General features: G+C 51.2%; 1 protein-coding gene across 1 annotated transcript in view; it reads left to right on the top strand.

Moving 5' to 3' along the window:
• Positions 1–17,977, top strand: part of LOC144247087 (hydrocephalus-inducing protein homolog) — a 261,188-nt gene that overhangs the window by 224,323 nt on the left and 18,888 nt on the right. Inside the window, exons 11-23 of the mRNA XM_077786425.1 lie at positions 985–1,217; positions 2,004–2,134; positions 3,364–3,499; positions 3,950–4,114; positions 4,976–5,128; positions 7,314–7,408; positions 7,647–7,760; positions 8,442–9,020; positions 9,294–9,390; positions 11,728–11,966; positions 13,118–13,370; positions 13,920–14,063; positions 15,597–15,737. Of these exons, the coding sequence (XP_077642551.1) occupies positions 985–1,217; positions 2,004–2,134; positions 3,364–3,499; positions 3,950–4,114; positions 4,976–5,128; positions 7,314–7,408; positions 7,647–7,760; positions 8,442–9,020; positions 9,294–9,390; positions 11,728–11,966; positions 13,118–13,370; positions 13,920–14,063; positions 15,597–15,737 (2,480 nt within the window). The remainder of the gene's footprint in view (positions 1–984; positions 1,218–2,003; positions 2,135–3,363; positions 3,500–3,949; positions 4,115–4,975; positions 5,129–7,313; positions 7,409–7,646; positions 7,761–8,441; positions 9,021–9,293; positions 9,391–11,727; positions 11,967–13,117; positions 13,371–13,919; positions 14,064–15,596; positions 15,738–17,977) is intronic.

Here is a 17,977-nt window from a genome sequence, read left to right as displayed (position 1 = left end):
CCTTTTTGTGCCTCCCTTGCCTCCCTGCTGGAGTCATTGCTGGAGCTGGCAGTGGTCACTGTTGATGGGCACAGAGAAGCTCTGGGCTGTACCTGCAGTTGTTTTTTCTCCCCATCTGTGTTCCAATGAGTCTGGGTGAGCAGGCCCAGGGAGAAGCCTCCTCCCCACAGGGCTGGCCAGCCCAGCCAGATGTCCACTGCAGAGCAGGTCGTGGCTGCTGTCCAGGCTCTGCAGGGCATCCCCACCATGCCTGGCTGGATCTGACTTTCCAGTACAGAAAGCAAATGTCAGAGCTAAAGTGGGGTAAGCCCTTGCAGGCAGCAATCACGGTGAGCAGCACGGGTGTGATGTCCCCGTTTGTTGGGTGAGGTGGGCCATGGTTCCCAATTGCTAATCTCAAAGCAAGGCTCAGGTTTGCCCCCAGCTGAGTGGGCTCTGAGCTGTCAAGTACTCAGTCTGTTTGGCCCAAACCAAGAGCTGCCTTAAGGGTCCTGCAAAGGAGAACTGCGTTAGGGTGCTTTGGATCACGTTCTAGTTCCTGACAGCATCCTCACTTTCTTTTGCTGTAGCCTCTTCTCAATGACGACTCACTGTTTATAGATCTTGAAAAGGGTGGGAGTGTTGGTAGCCTTAACAGGGAATTTTACAGCTTGAATTCTCAGAGTAAATCCTCGGTCTGGGTGCAGACCCATCACTGAGAAATAACTGGTGCTGGTTTGAGGCAGGTGAGGGAGCTCTTCCCCATCACAAAGAGAGAAGCTTGCAGTATTCAGCAGGGCTAGGAGTAGGCATTTTCAAGGCTGCAGTTTGGAATCAGTGTCAAAGGCAATTAAGTGATGATGAATTCTTCCTGCAGCTTCTCGGTGAGCTGTAGTTCAGACAATAAAGAGCTAAACTCCAGTCACACTTTCATCCTACTGGGATATTCACCCCAAGGGTTATGTCATAATTGGTGCCTAAATGGATATTTGTGTCCTTTCCTAGGCTTTCCCTACACCCAGAGCTGTCGCTTGACTAATACCTCCTCGGTGCCAGTGACGTTCAAGCTCCGCGTGTTGGACGATGGCACCCAGCCAGCTGTGAACGTCTTTGATCAGATACACAGCGACAGTGACCCGTCCTGGAGGGAGGGAATTCGTTTTTATGTGGAGCCAAAGGAGTTTACAATGAATCCCAGCCAAGGGACCATCCTGCCCCAGGGACACCAGGATATCGAGGTATGGGAAGAGCCCAGCCACAGATGCTTCAGCATCAGGGCTGAAGCTTCCCTGGAGTGTGGGAGGGCTTTAGCTCTGGTGCCAGCTTTGAGCACTTGGAGCCCTGTGTGAGTGAGAGATCTGCACTGGTGAAAGGCCTCTGCTGGCTGGCTTCCTTGGGATGTTCCTCAAGGAGCACCGTGTTGTTTCCAAAATCACAAGCTGAGATCACATACCATATGGTCAAGTACTGAAGCCGTTCTTGTGCTTTTTGAGAGAGATTTCTTTGACTGCAAGTGGGCAGAGGGAGGATGAGGACAGAAGGTGGCTGTTAGAGGAATGTCATTGTAAAAAGCACTTTGCTTCTCGGTTTCATTTCCCTTCTCCTGGGGAGCAGAATGATTTGTGCTCACTGCAGGGAACTCCAGTGGAGACAAAAAAATGCAGCCATGAACTGCCCAGCACCTGCTGGGCCCCACTTTGCCCTCAGCTTCCTGCTGTAGAGCTGAACTCATTCTGTTCAAGTCAGATTTCCTCTGCATTTATGTCATTGCAGTCAGATGAAAAATTGGCCTCTTAATTTGAATACAGTGGTCCATAGAGCTTTAGTCTAATGTTTCAATTTGGCTGACCTATGCCCTGATACCAAGGTGTGTTTAACAAATCTGGTCTTGCCAGAAGACTTTTGCTACTCTGAGACTGTGCTCTACACATGGGCCAGCAGAAGAATAAAGGCAAAATCTGCCCTTTCCTTACCATGAAACAAGAGCTGGAGGATATCACACATGGGTAATGAGCTTTTGTAAGGAAGAATTCACTGCTCTTCTCTTCCACCAAGTGACCCTGTGTTCCAACACAGTGATGGAATTCTGTCGGAGAATGCTGGTGGACCTGGAGGGTGTTGGCGAGGGAGTGGCATCACTGGTCATCACAGCCAGGTACCAGCCCTTCCCTGGCCTCCCCCAGCCACTGCCTTGCACGGGGTTTGCTGGCTGCAGCTCCCAAGGAGAAGTGCTGTCTAATGACCTCCTGTTGTGCTCAGCTGGACATGAGAACAGCGGTGCTTGGACATGAGCCTGTGCTGAAAAGCACCCCTGCTCACTGCCCAGCACGGTTCTGGGCCCTTTCCTAAAGGGACCAGGAATGATAAATTTTATTGGTCTGGGTTTTGGTGCTTGAGCTGGAGCAAATTTCCTGAGGCCTCCTCTCCTTCTTCCTGCAAGAGGTGGAGTTGTGCTGGTTGTGGCCACCTTGCACTGGTTTGGGACACACCAAGCAGCCTGCTGAGAGTCAGGGTCTGGTTCTGTCAATGAGGGCACATGGCAGGGGGAAGTGGCTCACAGAAAGAGTGGTGAGGGCAAGGTCTTAGGAGGGGAAAACAGCCCTTGATGAGGCAGGTCAGCTCTAGTTTTCCTCCTTCCTCTGCTTCCTGTTTTGAGCTTTAATGTTCTCAGACTCAACCCAAAAGTTGTTCTTGCTGCAGCAGAATTCCATCCTGCTATGCTGCTCTGGCTGTCATTTAAGGACAAGAGGGATGCAGTTCCCTGGTGCTGTTCCCTGTTCCAGGCAGAGCCAGTCAGTGCCTGGGCTGCCATTTTGTCAAGCAAGTGCAACTGGGGACAGTCAGTGCATGGAGCTGTGGAGTGAGAGACCGAGGGAGCTGTAGGACCTGGGAGGGGAGATCACCCACTCTGCAGGGCAGGGGGTGTCTCGTGCCCTCCAAGGCTGGGCCAAACAGCTGAGTTCTCAAGCAGGGCAGCAGCACCGTGGGAGAGAAGAGAATGATTTTTACTGAGCTGCTAGAGTTGTGTGTTCCTTGAGCCCTAGTGAGCACTGATCCTTGTTGAGAAGGCTTCCCCAGAGATCACTAGGACTGTTACAGGAGTCCTTGCAAGCCCCCTTGGGTAAAGGAGGAGCTGAGGCAGCCCCTGCGGAACAAAGTGCTCTGCCTGGGGCAGTTGGCAGCCTCTGGTGCTGCCGCTCAGGGTTTGCCCCTCCTTTACAAGACATGTTTGACCAGGAAGACTTTGAAGGCAATTTACCACTGTAGGGTTGTTAAATGTCCGTTTGACAGTGACAAATGTGTTATGCTCCATTTCACAATCTTTGGGGGTAAACATTCTCCATTCTCTCAGTATCCCATTGCCCGGGGTCATCTTTTGCCCAGGTGTCTCGTTCCTGAGCTGCACGTGTACCCCCAAGTCCTGCTGTACGATGAGTGCCAGCCAAAGGTGCCATACCAGAGGAAGTTCCTCATTGCAGATAGCACCAATCTTCCTGGCTGCTACGGGCTTATTCCCCAGGTTTGGCATCGCATCCACCTCCTCCTCCTCCTCTCAAATATTACTGAGGAGATAATAGGGTAAAAAAGGGTTTGGATAAGGCCTTGCTGGTTTCTGTTCTGTCTTAAAGATCTGCTGAGAACAGGATCCTACCTGAATGTAAACTTCAGGATGTAGTTTAACTTCCTGAGGATAGTTGATGTTCCAGTCTTCAGGGTGTTTTCTTGTGGGCAATATTAGAGGGTTGTGAAAAGCTGCTGCATCCACAGACACCAGTGCCTGTGCTGGCAGCCTCCTTGCAGGAACCCCTGAGAATGCTAAGCCTACAATTCTTGCATCTTGTTTGTGCCTTTCACCTTTGTCCTGGGGATGTTTAAAAATGTGTGTAAGTTGCTGTTGCGGTGGATGTTAAGGAGTGTAAAATTTCTTCAGAGGTCCCTCTGAAGCTGCATTTGATTCTGTCCCTGCCAGGAACACAAGGAGGACTCTCCTGTGTTCTACTCCAGCCACAAACCCTGTGGGATTGCCCAGCCTCACAGCATTGCAGAGATTCCAGTTACAATTGAAGTCCAAACAGTGGGCAAGCATCGCACCAACGTTCTTATCGGCGTGTTTGGGGATGAGAGAAACCCACTGGTGAGTGCAAGGGGAGATGTGTGCCTTTGTGCAACTGCTCCTGGCAGGGTGCAGAGGTACAGGGATTCTCCTGGGGAAAACAGGCACAGGCTGCTGAGGAGGACAGGAGGGATCGGTGGCACAAACAGCTCACACCTTAGAGGTGGTAATCTCAGTGTCTGACACAGAAGGTAGTTCATCTAAGCAGCAATCAAGGATAATTTTAGTTAATTGTTCTTTAAAATGCTATTAACTTTGGAAACATCTGTTTTTAAATGTCATCTCTCTGAGCACAAAAGAGGATGTCAGATTTCTGGGAACCTTGAGCTTTCTGTAAAAGACAAGAAAGCTGGCATTTGAAGAGTGGTTGCAAGGACTTAAACTTACATGTTTTAATATAAGACATGGAAATGATGGTGCCAAACATCTGAACCTGGGCCATTGTGGCACTGCATGTAAATCAGCAGAAAGGACAGGCAGTGCAGGCTGTGCCAGGGAGCCTGAAGTTTGACAAAACAGTTGCTTTCAACTATCAGGCTGCTTACCTTAAAGAGGAGGGTTTCTCCCCACCAGAATAACCAGTTGTTTAACTGTCAGCCTGGTCTTAACTTGAGATTTCTTGCAAAGATTTTGCCTGTGGACCAACAATTTGTAGTTTAAAAGGTTCTCTTACTTTAATCCTTTTAAATTTGGAGGTGAATATGTATTTTTTTTCCCCCAAAAAGCCCAGCATTTCAGGTGAAGAGTGGTAGCTGTCCCTAAAGAAATAACTTGAGTGGAGTTGAGCTGGTTAAGCTTTTTTAGCTTTCCCTGTTGTGGTTTGTTTTTGGTTTTTTGGGGGTTTTTTGGTGGTTTATCTTTTTTGCCTGCTTCCTGGAATAGAGATCAGAATTACGGAGCTCTGGACAGCTGGCAAAAATCTACCCAAGTCCAAGGCTGATAGTGTTTGGCAGGATCCCAGCACTACAGCCTACTTCTCGAAATTTTACCCTCTTCAACAAAGGTCTCATCCCTAAAGACTTCAGGATAGACATTGTAAGTATCTGTGGGGCTGTTTTCCAGGGAAATAGACTGGTCAGTAGCAGCCATGACTTGGTTTTTAAATGTAAGATTTCCATATTGCCCTGTGTGAGAGGAGGCAAGATACTCCAATATTCTATCTGAGCGAGGCAAGAAGAACCTGGCTCTGGAGTGGTGTTAGCTGGGGCACCCCTCAATGAAATCAGTTGCGGAGATATTGGAGCAGAATTTAGTCTGGATTGTGTTGACAAGTTCTCCCTTAATTTTATCTTTTGTCTTCAGCTCTGATATCAAGAGAAACCTGTGGTCCTTTGCTCCCCAGAGAACATGGATTTCCCCGTGGTTTCCCTGTTCCATCTTCACTTGCTTTGTGCCAGACTGCTGTTCATAGTAGAGAGCAGGGTGCGGGGTCTGTCTTCAGACTGCTCGTGGGGAGGCATTTTTCACACCTCCTGTGGGTCAGGCTAGCTGGGCTGTCCACACAAAGACATGTGGGGCTGTGCACCCCTGCAGCCTGTGATCTCTGTGCCATTGAAGAGCATCTTTGGGCACCAGCTGCAGAGAAAGGCAGTTTAATATTGGAGGCTGCAGAGGGCAGAAGGAGCTGGGGCTGCTCCCCTGGCAGGGGGAGCAGGGCTGGTGCAGCCAGGAAGGCCTTGTAGGCTGGGCCTGCGGCTGGGTGGGATGTTTGCTGGATGGGGAGATCCATGAGGGGCTTGAGGTTTGTTTTTCTTCATGCTGGGTGTGTTGGACTTGTGGGGTTGGTTAAAACCTGATACTAAGGACTTGTTTGTGGCTGTGGGTAAAGCATTAGGCCATGTGGGAGAGTCCAGCCACAGCCTCCTGGGCCAAGGAGGGGCATGGATTTTCCTCTTGCTGCTATTCCCGCCGTTTGGGGGATAAATGTAACCTCAAAGTGAGGGATTTTTCCAGGACAGCTTTCTCTAACTCCACAATAGAATTCTGCTTTCAGCCTCTGCAGGGAGCAATGCACCTTGGCTGGGTGGTCGTGGTGTGTAAAGGATGGGTTGCACATGCTGGTAGCAGGGAGCTGTGTCTGCACAGCTGTGCTGGTGCAAGGCCTTTCCTCCCTTCTTTGGGCAGCTTCCAGCTCTTTTACCCAATCTGTGAAATCCATGAAAAACCAGATGACAAGAGTTTTAGGGAACAGTGAGCCGTGCCCACAGAGCACATGTCCACTTTTCTTTCTGCTTCCTGTTTTCCTGCTCTGCTCTTACCATTTGGAGATGACTTTTCCAAAGCAGAGGGTACTGGGGCACCTCTCTACAGCTGATGATTGGTGGGAAGTGAGGGCTTCAGTCATTTAGGGGATGTTGAGAAGCACTGATGGCCCCTTGGGAAAGAATAGTTTGGTGCTGGGGATTTGCACAACTGGTTTTACAGAGATATTCTTCAGGCTCTCAGCATTATCCTCCAGCTGTGTGGTTTCTGGAGTGGGATTGGAGCAGTCCTGGCTTCCTCTGGCCTTGAGCCTTTGTGAGAAGCCAGGAGAGAGAAAGCAGCTTTCCTTGGCACACACTCCAGAGAAAGACTGGGGAAGGAACACTCTCCTGAGGATAAGCATCCCTTGGGTGTAGTAGATAGGGACAGGCGAACGGAAGATTTCGGGATGTGACGGAAAGAAAGACCCCCATCCCCCTTTCACCCTGCAACATGTTATCCATTACCCCAAAGAATGTAACCACACCTAACCCAGTAGTCTTCCACTCCTAACTAACCCTAGAGACCCTGCCAACCCCTCCTGACGTAGCAGAGTCCCCCAAGACTATTTAAACCCATGAGATAAGATAAACGCTTTTGACCGTCCACCACATTGGTGTCCTGCGTGTGTCGTTAGCCCGAGTGGCCCAGGAGAGACTGGGCTGCCGTGCTGTTCCTTGAAACCAGGTCGCCGTTGTCTTCCATGAAGGCAACATAACTGGTGCTGAAGCCCGGGAATAATTCGCTCGGGCAGCGGGTGTCACCTGGACAAGAGCAGCAGCCAGACCGGTGAAACCGTGTTCTCGGCGAGGGAGACGTCCCAGGACCTGCGGTCGTCATGGATGCCATCGCCAGGGTCGTAAGTGAGGTTCATAAGCAATGGGGAATTGAGTGTAAGCTCAAAGACTTTTATCTTGCTATAGCAAGGCTGCTTGAGCTTGGGGCAATTGAACGCCCTGTGGATGTTTTGCATCCGGAGATACGGGAAGAAAACACAACCATGCTGGCCGAGGACACGAAATCCTTAGGCAGTGGCAGAAGCCTTAAGGCATGGGGAAAAGTAGAGAAAGCCCTGTGCGGAGCAATAGAAGAGCAGGAGACATGGAGCGCAGCGCGTACGTGTTTATTAGTTACACCCAAGCTAGGGGTAGGAGCGGCAACGCAAACCGGCCCTCAGGGCGATCCGCCCGGGAGCGGGGATCTGGGGGGGCCCGGCGCGTCGCCCCCCTCCCCGGGCCGGGGCCCGGGACCCCCCCGCGGAAACCTCCCAAAAATCCGCGGCTTCCCCATCCGCCCCACCACTGCTGGTCAGTGACCCGCTGCCGGAGGTGCAGCAGCGCGCAGAGCTCTGTCAGCGGAGGCTGGCGGGGGAAGCCAGACGCACGGAGGCCGCGGCTCGGGAGGAGATCCTACCCACGCCGCCCCCGTATCCCTTTGAAAATGGCGCCGGCAGCCAAGGGGAGGGGCGGGGCGCGGGCAGTCTCGGCGCGAAGAGCCCAGAGGCGCGGAGTTTTGTTAATGCGCGTGTGCGGGAGAAAGAGGAGGAGAGCGGCAGAGGGCTCGGAGCCAATTGGCAGCCGCGCCTGACGCCACTACCATGTAAGGGAGGAACCCCCCCCTGCAGGAGGCAGGGCGAGCCCGGGGGGCGGCAGCGGCGCCACCCCCGGGGGGAGGAGCGGGGTCGGAGCCGCACAAAACGGCACCGAGCCCCGGAAGTGCGCTGGCATTTGACTTCCGACTCTGAGTCCAGCAGCAGCTCCGGCAGCTCGGAAGAGCTGACGGGAGCCGGCTGGGACTCTGAGACGAAGAGAATAGAGCCAATGCAATTTAAAACAAAACCAAGTAAAGCTTTAAGCGGCACCAAAAAGCAGCCACAATACGAACCAGCCCAGTTTACCGACTGGGGAGAAATAAAAATAGCCTGTGCTGAATGGTCCCCAGCGGCTGCCGTACAAGCCTTCCCGGTGAGGATCACCGGCCCGGAAGGGAACCAGCAGAGGGTATATGGCCCGGTAAACCCAAAAGATGTACAGTCAATTGTCAAAGCCATTGCAGAAAAAGGAATCAATTCAGCCATGGTCTCCACATTAATCAATGGTCTTTTTAGTAATGACGACCTGCTTCCCTTTGATATCGAGCGGATAGGTGGCATGATACTTGATGGTGCCGGAATGATTGTGTTTAGACAGGAATGGGAGGATAATTGTACAAAGCTATTAGCCCAAGCATCTGGCGCGAGGCAGCCACTACGCGGATCGATGTTATCCAGGCTTATGGGAAAGCACGATGATATGATCACGCCTCAGCAACAAGCCACACAGATGCAGGCTGAGGAGCTCAGGGCGACCACTCAGGCTGCTAGGGAGGCTATTCGTGCAGCCTCCCGGGTCGTGGCCAAGCCGTCGCCGTGGTCCACCGTGAGGCAGGCAGAGAGCGAAAGCTTCACGCAGTTCGTAGATCGCCTGCAGGCAGCGATAGACTCCTCTACCCTGCCGGCAGAGGCAAAGGGCCCCGTGGTAGCTGACTGCTTGCGCCAGCAGTGCAACTCTGTCACCAAAGATATCTTACATTCCCTGCCAGCCGGAGCCAGCCTGGCTGACATGATCAGACATGTAGTAAGGGAAGAGCACCTGACACCCATTCAGGCAGCCGTCCACACCCTGACCAGTGCCATGGCATGTTTCAAGTGTGGTGAGGCAGGTCACATCGCGGTGAGCTGTCCCCAGCCGGCACGGCAGCCTGCCGCGGCGCCTCCACCCCAAGCACGCCCGAGAGGAGCCTGTTGGAGCTGCGGGAGGAAGGGGCACCTCGCCAAGGAATGCAGGTCCCAGCCCCAGGGAAACGGGAGAGGGAGGGGGCGTGCAGGCCGCACTCAGCTCCTCCCGCCGCGAATGCAAGGCGGCTCATCTATGCCAACCCCCAGTGGGACGGGGTGCCCTTATACCCCATACCCACACAGGAGGCAGCCAGCTTGGTACCTTCACCAGCGAATTTCGCAACACAGCCTGCAGTACCTTCATACCCACTACCACCGCAAGCAGCGCCTGTGTCGCGGGGTCAGCAGGGGACGCCCCAGAACGGGACCCCTGGGTGGCCCTGGCCATGAAAATAGGGAAGGAGCCTCCGAAGATGTGGGGGACGTGCCGTCTTTATGGCAGTCAGGACTCCCATGTCATAGGGCTTCAGTTTTGGGCAGACACAGGAGCAGACTGCTCGATTTTTCCCCAAGCACTGTGGCCCCGACACTGGCAATGCAAAGAAGTCCCCCCAGTGAACGGAGCGGGAGGGCCATCCCGAGCTTGGAAAAGCACCCAATTAGTAGCCATAATGCTTCATACAAAAAAGGGACCAGAACAAACAGTAGCAATCCACCCCTACATTTTGCAAAACTCTCCACCCCTGATAGGAAGGGACATCCTTGCTGTATTAGGAGTCAGGATTACAAATTTATATTAAGGGCCCCTGCCGTACACCCACTGCTGCCAATCAAACTGACTTGGAAATCACCAGACCCGTATGGGTTGAGCAGTGGCCCCTGTCAAAGCCTTGAATGGCAGCCTTGCTGGAACTGGTCAACCTCGAGCTGCAAAAGGGTCACATAGAGCCCTCCACCAGCCCGTGGAACACCCCTGTGTTTGTATGCTAGAAGCTACCTTTCTAACCCTAAACTAAACCAAACCGAACCTGACTAACTCCTGTTGGCTTTGTTATGATGTTAAACCCCCTTTCTACGAAGGCATTGCTTTAAACACCCCCTTCAGTTACTCCACAGCTAGTGCCCCCCACCAGTGCAGATGGGACACTCCCCGCAGAGGAATCACCCTGAGTCAAATCACAAGACGGGGCAAATGTTTAACAATGCAACCTTAGCAAAGCAGAAAGGCAACTTCTACACTGCAGTTGTCAAGCCCAACAGAAAAACCAATAAGTGGGTGCTCCCATCCGCGTCTGGGATGTGAGTTTGCCAGCGATCCGGAGTGAGTCCTTGTGTGTTCCTTGCCAAATTTAATGACTCTATTGACTTCTGTGTCCAAGTTCTGATTGTTCCTAGGGTCCTGTACCACTCAGATGAAGAAGTGTACCACCTTTTCGAAGAACCTGACAGACTCCACAAAAGAGAAATAATCACAGGTATAACTATCACAATGCTGCTTGGCCTGGGAGCAGCTGGTACAGCCACTGGTGTCTCAGCCATCGCAACCCAACAGCACAGACTCTCTCAGCTGCAAATGACCATCGATGAAGACCTGCAGAAGATCGAGAGATCCATCTCCTATCTAGAAAAATCAGTCTCTTCGCTTTCAGAAGTAATTTTACAGAATAGGCGAGGACTGGACCTCTTGTTCATGCAACAAGGAGGACTGTGTGCAGCTTTGAAAGAGGAATGCTGCTTTTATGCAGATCATACGGGAGTCGTTAAAGACTCCATGGCAGAACTCCGAGATAGACTGGCTCAGAGAAAGAGAGACGGGGAAACCCAGCAGAGCTGGTTCGAATCCTGGTTCAATCAATCACCTTGGCTCACCACTTTAATTTCCGCCCTGGTAGGTCCGCTAGCAATACTGCTTTTAGCTGTTACCATAGGACCATGCCTGCTGAACAAGCTGGTCTCGTTTGTTCAGGCCCGTCTAGAACGGGCAAACATTCTGTTCGTGGGCCAGCAACAAATGCTGTAAACCAAAAACTGCGAACACAGTCAGTTGCAAAAGCCTTCAAAACTCACCTTGCGAGAGTTACTCAGGTTTACCAAACCCCTTTTTCCTTACCAAGTTACAAGTTTGTACCTCACTCCAGTGCCTATATCTACGACTACCTCATTTTATTTATGAAAAGGAGGGGGGAGATGTAGTAGATAGGGACAGGCGAACGGAAGATTTCGGGATGTGACGGAAAGAAAGACCCCCATCCCCCTCTCACCCTGCAACATGTTATCCATTACCCCAAAGAATGTAACCACACCTAACCCAGTAGTCTTCCACTCCTAACTAACCCTAGAGACCCTACCAACCCCTCCTGACGTAGCAGAGTCCCCCAAGACTATTTAAACCCATGAGATAAGATAAACGCTTTCGACTGTCCACCACATTGGTGTCCTGCGTGTGTTGTTAGCCCGAGTGGCCCAGGGGAGACTGGGCTGCCGTGCTGTTCCTTGAAACCAGGTCACCGTTGTCTTCCATGAAGGCAACACTTGGGTTGGGCAGAACTGGGTTAATTAGGTGAGTCCGTTAAAGGAGGGGAAAAGACAAGTTGTAGGAGTTCTGCTGTTGCCCAATACTCTATTTTAGGGATTTTAAGCCTTTATGATTTTTATCATCCCCTCTTTAGTCTTTTTTTCCACAAGACACCAGGGTGTATGGTTCCCATCCTAAATGCGTATTATGCTTGTCTTACAGCCTTGCAAACCCCATTGTTACACCATTGAACCCAGAGAAGGAGTGATCCCTGCTAGGGGTCAGGTGCCTGTGACTGTCACAGCAGCCCTGGATGACACTGGACTCTTTGCTGACACTATCCAGCTGTTCACTGGGGACAGCCTTTGGACTGCCTGTCGGCTGGTGGCTTTGGACACTGGCAGCACAATTGTCATAGACAAACCATTTGCCCCAGAGCTCAACCTGGGATGCCAATTCAGGTAGGAGATCTCTCCACTCCCACCTCTGCTCCTGTCTCAACAAAGAGCAGTTTTGCTGTAGTCCTTCAGGCAAGGTCTTCAGTGTCCAAAGCCCTGACTCCCTGAAGGCAGAGAGGTTCCTTTAGAAACATGTGATGGCCAGTTGAGAGTTGTTGGACACCCTCAAAAGCCACTGTCAGAGAAACAAGTCGCTAAATTGCCATTGAATTTTCTTTAGTTCTAGTGTCTTGATTATTACTTGATCAAGTGAGGACATAAATGTCTGTCAGCAGGACAGTGAGTAATGATCAAGTGATGATGGCAGGCTCACAAAAGGTTCCTGAAATGGTGCCCAGATGAGGTGGTCCCTCCTTGTGGCTGAGGGACCAAGGGAAGATGGCATCACACCAAAATGGCATGCAGGGGCCCCGGGAACAAAGAGACAGGAGGGTGACAGTTCCCACCGGGAAGGCAGGAACCCACAGAGCAGTCCCAGAGGCAGATGGAAACTCTCTGGTTTGTGTGGGGTCTGCACCGCTGCTTCCTCAGCTGTTCATGGGCTCTGCTGCTGCCCTGCTCTGCCCAGGACCTCGCTCAATTTTTCACTGCCAGCAGAGTTTGCAAAGTTCACTTCCAAACAGTTTCTTATTGCAAAATGAAGTTTCTACAGATGGCTACCAGTGCAAAACCAAGGCTGCTACCAACGAGAGAGAGGCCCTGCTTCCCTGGTTTCCTCTCCTGGAGCAGGCAGACAATTTTTATCAGCTTGCTGGGATCATCCAGAAACTGCCTCTGAGCTGGCTTTTGGGAATGCCTGCAATCATACCCCCACACACAAAGTCCCCAAGTGCAGGATCTCAAAACTCAGTTACAGTTTTGGGCACAAAGTACAGCAACAGTGTGAATCACCCCAGAACAAACATTTTGGAGGAAAACACCAGGTCCTGTTAGCCTTGCCTGGAAAATGCTACATTACCATTATAAACACATTTTTCTTTGCAATAATGACATCAGAAGGGCAGCTTATCAGATACTATTTCTGGTCCACATTAAGAGCTGGAAATGAAGACCTTCTCCAAGCTATTAACACCTCAGGTTGCTCACTGGGAGCAATCTGATGACCAGGGAAATAGCTATTCCCATAATATTTTCCATCCTGCCTTCTATTCTAGCTTCCTTCCCTGTATTCATCGGTTCAAAGTGACAAACAGGGGCCACCATTTCTATCAGCTCTTCTGGAGCGCGGGATGCTACAGCCCACCTGAGGAGGGGGGCCAGGGCATCTCAGCCCTCAGTAGCCCCAAAGATGATTCCCAGAGCCCCAAACGTGCTGCCCCCATGTTTGCGCTGGAGCCACCGTTGATGAAACTGCAGCCAGGCGAGTCTGCGGACCTGGTGCTGCGAGGCTTCTCCCGCGTCGCACAGGTGAGGTGCCCCCAGGGGCTGAGCCTGGGCAACCATCAGATCCCCTCTCCTGGGCTTGCTCCACAGTCCCTCGACGTTAGCCTGGGGAAATGAGCAGGGGCCTTCAAGAAACTGGTTTAAGACCACACGTTTTTGTGGCAGCACCAGCTGCTTTCCCTGCTGGCCACCCCTAGACCAGCTAAGACTTTATTGTGATTCCACAGCTACCAGAACCCAGTGCTGATACCAAAGTAGGGCTGGAAGGAAATACTGCTCTTTTGGGGCAAACAGCATTGCATGCTTAGTCAGCAAAGAAGGGCAGAGAAATAAATTACACTTAGACTAGGAGCCCAAAAAGAAAGTGAATTAAACAAGTGCCAAGTGGTTATTGGGGTGCAGTGTTGCAGACAATTGAGCACAGAATAAACAAGCTGCATCGCAGGAAGAAAAGGGGGCAGTGACCGTAACTCTGTGGCAGGAATGAGGCCTATGGTGGGTGCTGAGCCAATGTCGGGCATTTGCAGGGTGCCCTGCCACCACCCACTGGTGACAAGTGACTCTTGCATGCAGGAGGTGCAGGATTATGTGATGTGTGAAGCTGTCAGAGGGATAGCCAGCAGGAGAGAGAAGATAATAGAAACAGTCCTTATCTGCAAATATATTGATCCCTCCATAGAAATATCAGCCAGACAATTTTCTTTCCACGTGGAGAAGGTAAGTTTTGGGATTGCATCCTGGCATTTAACAGCATGGCTGAGGGGGTTGTGTGCTTGTGTTAAAGCTCCTCTTTACCTTTCCTGAGACACTCTGTAAAGTAAGTGACAACACTTTTAGAGGTGAGACTGGTATTTAACTTCCCAAAGTAAAATTACAGCTGCACTGCCAAGGGGGATCGTGGCCGCTTCCAGAGAAATGCTACTTTCTTTGCTCACTGTAAAGGGAGGCTTTTGAGGATCCTCCAAGGCACGGTGATGTCTGTACACCGATGCTGTAAGGAAGCTGGGAAAAATGGAGATTCCTGTGAATTCCTCAGGCTGACAAGGAAAAACCCATCATCTCCTGTGTCTCTTTGCCTTCTCTGCTGTGCATTTCCCTAAGCTGCACCTGTTCAGAGGACCCCCCATGTTGCTGTTGAGGCAGGACGGGAATGAGAAGACTGACTTAGAAGGCTGCTGAGAGTGAAACTCTCGTTTATTCAGAATACACTGCTCTTTTATACAGAGTTCTGTGAGGACCAGTTCCATTAGTCCTGAAGTGGAAACAACCCACCCCATTGGTGCAGAGTGCCTGACGCACAGTGATAGAACTTCACTATAAACAATGTGAACAAGAAGAGAGATAAAGAATTATTTACATTCTTCTCCAACTCTTTCCCAGGCTTCTGCCTGGTTAGAAACTCTCCATTTCTCTCTTTGACTGAATCTGAGACCCACACCCCCAGACATCCTGCAGCTGCAGTGATGATAACACTGAAGCAGAGCAGGTGCCCTTTAGTCTCTGGATTCCAACTCCAGCATCATCTTTCCCTCTCCTGCAAGTTGTCTGAAAAAGAGACAATGTTTCATCCTTTGGTTTCTGCAGTTTCAGGCCTCTCCTCTGGTTCCCAGGCTTCCACTGAAGTACAGAATCCCCCCTGGAACAGGCAGTTCAGATGTAATTAGAAGCTTTTCAGCTCTACCTGATTCTGCCTGGGTTCTGCTCGATGCCACACACACAAACTGATTTATTGCATGCTATGGCACAGCACCTGTTTGATGTCAGCACATCCAGAAGTAGTTTCCCAAAGTCTCTGGTTTCTCTAAACCATGCAAGAAGCCCAGCACAATGCATAGACAGGAAAAAAGAGCCTAGGCTTTTATGAGGCTGCTAGAGCCAATAAGGTTGTGAGAAATGACTGTATGTGAGTGAAGACCATCTAGTGCTGTTCTGCCCAATAGAAGGACAAAACTGGAGACAAATGGTCTGGAGTCACTTTCTGCTTTAGATTTTGTTGAAGCAGCCACCTCCTCTCAGGGACCTATTCCCTCATCTGTACATGGGAGTGTTTCCCTGTCCCCCAGAGGATGCTGTGGTTTCTAAACATGAGAAGTATCTTTAAAGAAAAACCTCCTGGAAGAAAGGGTAATAAATAGAAAGGGTAAATAGGAATGTATGCGTTTCTGGGGCTGAAAAATGTGAGATGCAGCAGAAGCAGGAGGAGGTCTGTGCCTGGTTGAGGCTGTTTTTCCTTGTCTCCTGTTTCCATAGAAACCCAGTGATGACCTGACTCGGCAGTACCAGCCTTTGTCTTTAAAAAACACCTGCCTGCTGCCACTGGACCTTATGCTGGACTTGGAGCAGCCGTTCCTGGTCTGTGATGAGGACCAGCAGCCCCTCCCAGATGGCCAGGTGAGCAGCCCTGGACTCCTGCAGTGGGGTCTGAACAGGAGGGATGTGGTGCCTTTCTGGTGCTTTTCAAGGGAGCTCCTTGGGTCAAGAAGTTCATTCTGCAGCATCAGCAGTGAGCTGGCCTGAGCTGCATCAGCGGAGCTGCTGAAGGAATCAAAATCTTTCCTGAATTGAGAAGATCCGTCCTGCCTTTAAGGCACAGGGAGAAGGGAGCAGGCAACTGTGTCTGGGCAAGCCATGCAGTAAAGGTGTCTCATGGAAAGCATGCCAGCTCTGCCGCAGCCACCCCCTTGTATTGGGGCTGAGCACAGAAATGGCCTGAGGGAGTCCTGGACTAGACTGTGGTGCCTACAGACCCCTGCTGTAAGGAAATGAACCATGAACTGAGAAGCCCAAGCTGGGGTCACTTTGAACATTTATAGTTTTGTGCTGTCAGACCTTGGGACATCATCCCACAGGTGATTAATTCCTGTTTGTGTCCGGCAGCCTGTGACAGTGGATGTAGGGGAGACCTGTTATCTCTACATTGCATTTGACCCAGCTTATGAACTGGATTTTAAGAGCTGGAAAAAAGAGAAAGTTCTGAAGATAGGCATGGTCAGGGGCCATCCATTTGTGGAGCATATCACCCTTCGGGGAGAAGTCCTCTTCCCAAATCTCCAAATCCAGCCCAGCACCCTGGAGTTTGGCTGCATCATGGCTGGCACTGAAGAAGTGCGTTCTCTGGAGATCACCAACTGCAGCCCACTTCCTGTCAAGTATCACTGGTCATTCCATTCGGATAGCCAGGTGAACAAGTTGAGGTGTGTGCACCTTTGTCCTCTCCCTGAAGCTCTTCTTGCTGGTGTCCTGTTTGTACTTGGCAAAGAACAGAGGTGTTGGCCTAGGATCTGGCAAATAACATTGACCAGCCGTGGTCAGGCTGGATGCTCAGGGAATAGGTTTCCAGCAGTTTGGTGCTGTGCAGCCCCCACAGTGGTTTCCCCTGGGAAGGAAAGCTGGGGTGAAAGCTGCTTTCTCAGACCTCTGTGGCCTGAGGCAATGTCCACCTTGATGAAGGGCTCCTAGTGCCAACTCCCACAGTGCTGCTGAAGGCCCTTTTGGTCCCTCTGCTTTGGGATGGGTCCTCTCTGCAGGAGCTGCTCTCTGCTCCTTGCCTTCCTCCCTTGCATTGTGCTGCAGGATGCCCAGAAAGTCCCAAGACCAGAGAAAGAGCTACTTAGTGCCTGGGCTGATGCTGAACATCTTGTTACCTTCCCTTCCCTTCTTTGCTAGGACAACTCCTTTACTGCCAGGATGATTTCCCTCCCAGGGGTCAGCTTTCAGTGGACACCTTGGATTCTTCACTCCCTTGTTTTGTGGACACTTGTTACTTATTTTGACTTGTCCACTGTGCAACATGTACCTTATGGGTTCTGTTCTGTTTGACATCAGGACTTGTTCATCACATCATCTCCTATCCCTGCCTTCCAGAGAGTTTCTACGTTAGGGTGAAAAATGTCTTCTGGTCACCATGGTCCTGGGAAGTTGCCTCAAACCATTCATTCAACTAAAGACAGTAGAATAGATGATTAGGGGATCTCTTGGGGGTTATGATGAGAGAGCCCCTCATCCAGAAACGAAACCCAGCCTTAGATCACACACTACAAAGCCAAAGGCAGTGATTCTTTGGGGTGCAGGTCATTACAGGCCCTGAATGCCTGTCTGGGAATGGTGCATCCAGGTCATGTTTGACTGTGTGGGGAGCACTTGCAGCTCATCAGGGTGACAGGCAGGCACGGCTTGACGGTGTCCCTCACATGGCGTTAGAAACACAAGCAGAGTTACTCCAGGCACCTGCTTCAATTAAAAATGGGGAATGTGACCCGAGTCGCCTGGAGTGTTGGAAAATGTCAATCAACCCCCCCTACACTGTCAGGGAAACATTCCTGATAAATACCTGGTGGAGCCGCAGAGGTTCTGGTGTTGGGCACTGTGGGGGGCTGTGCTGGCTCGTCTGTGGCCGGGTCTGCCCCTCAGTGCCTCAGATCTCACCTTTTTGCTTTCCTCCCACTGTGCTTTTTGCATCCCCACAAGATGTTAATCCCTATCCTCTCTAGTTCCTCAACGTAAGCAATTGCAGCTGCTGTACCACTGCTACCTCAGTGTCATCCCTGGGCTGCCTATAGAGCAGACCCGCTCCAGCCTGGATTGGGAAGGGCTGGATCAAACCATTTCTCAGTTCAACGTGCCAGCACCCT

Source organism: Lonchura striata, chromosome 13 (assembly GCF_046129695.1).
Source record: "Lonchura striata isolate bLonStr1 chromosome 13, bLonStr1.mat, whole genome shotgun sequence".
NCBI lineage: Eukaryota > Metazoa > Chordata > Aves > Passeriformes > Estrildidae > Lonchura > Lonchura striata.
This window is presented reverse-complemented; position numbering and strand designations above follow the sequence as displayed.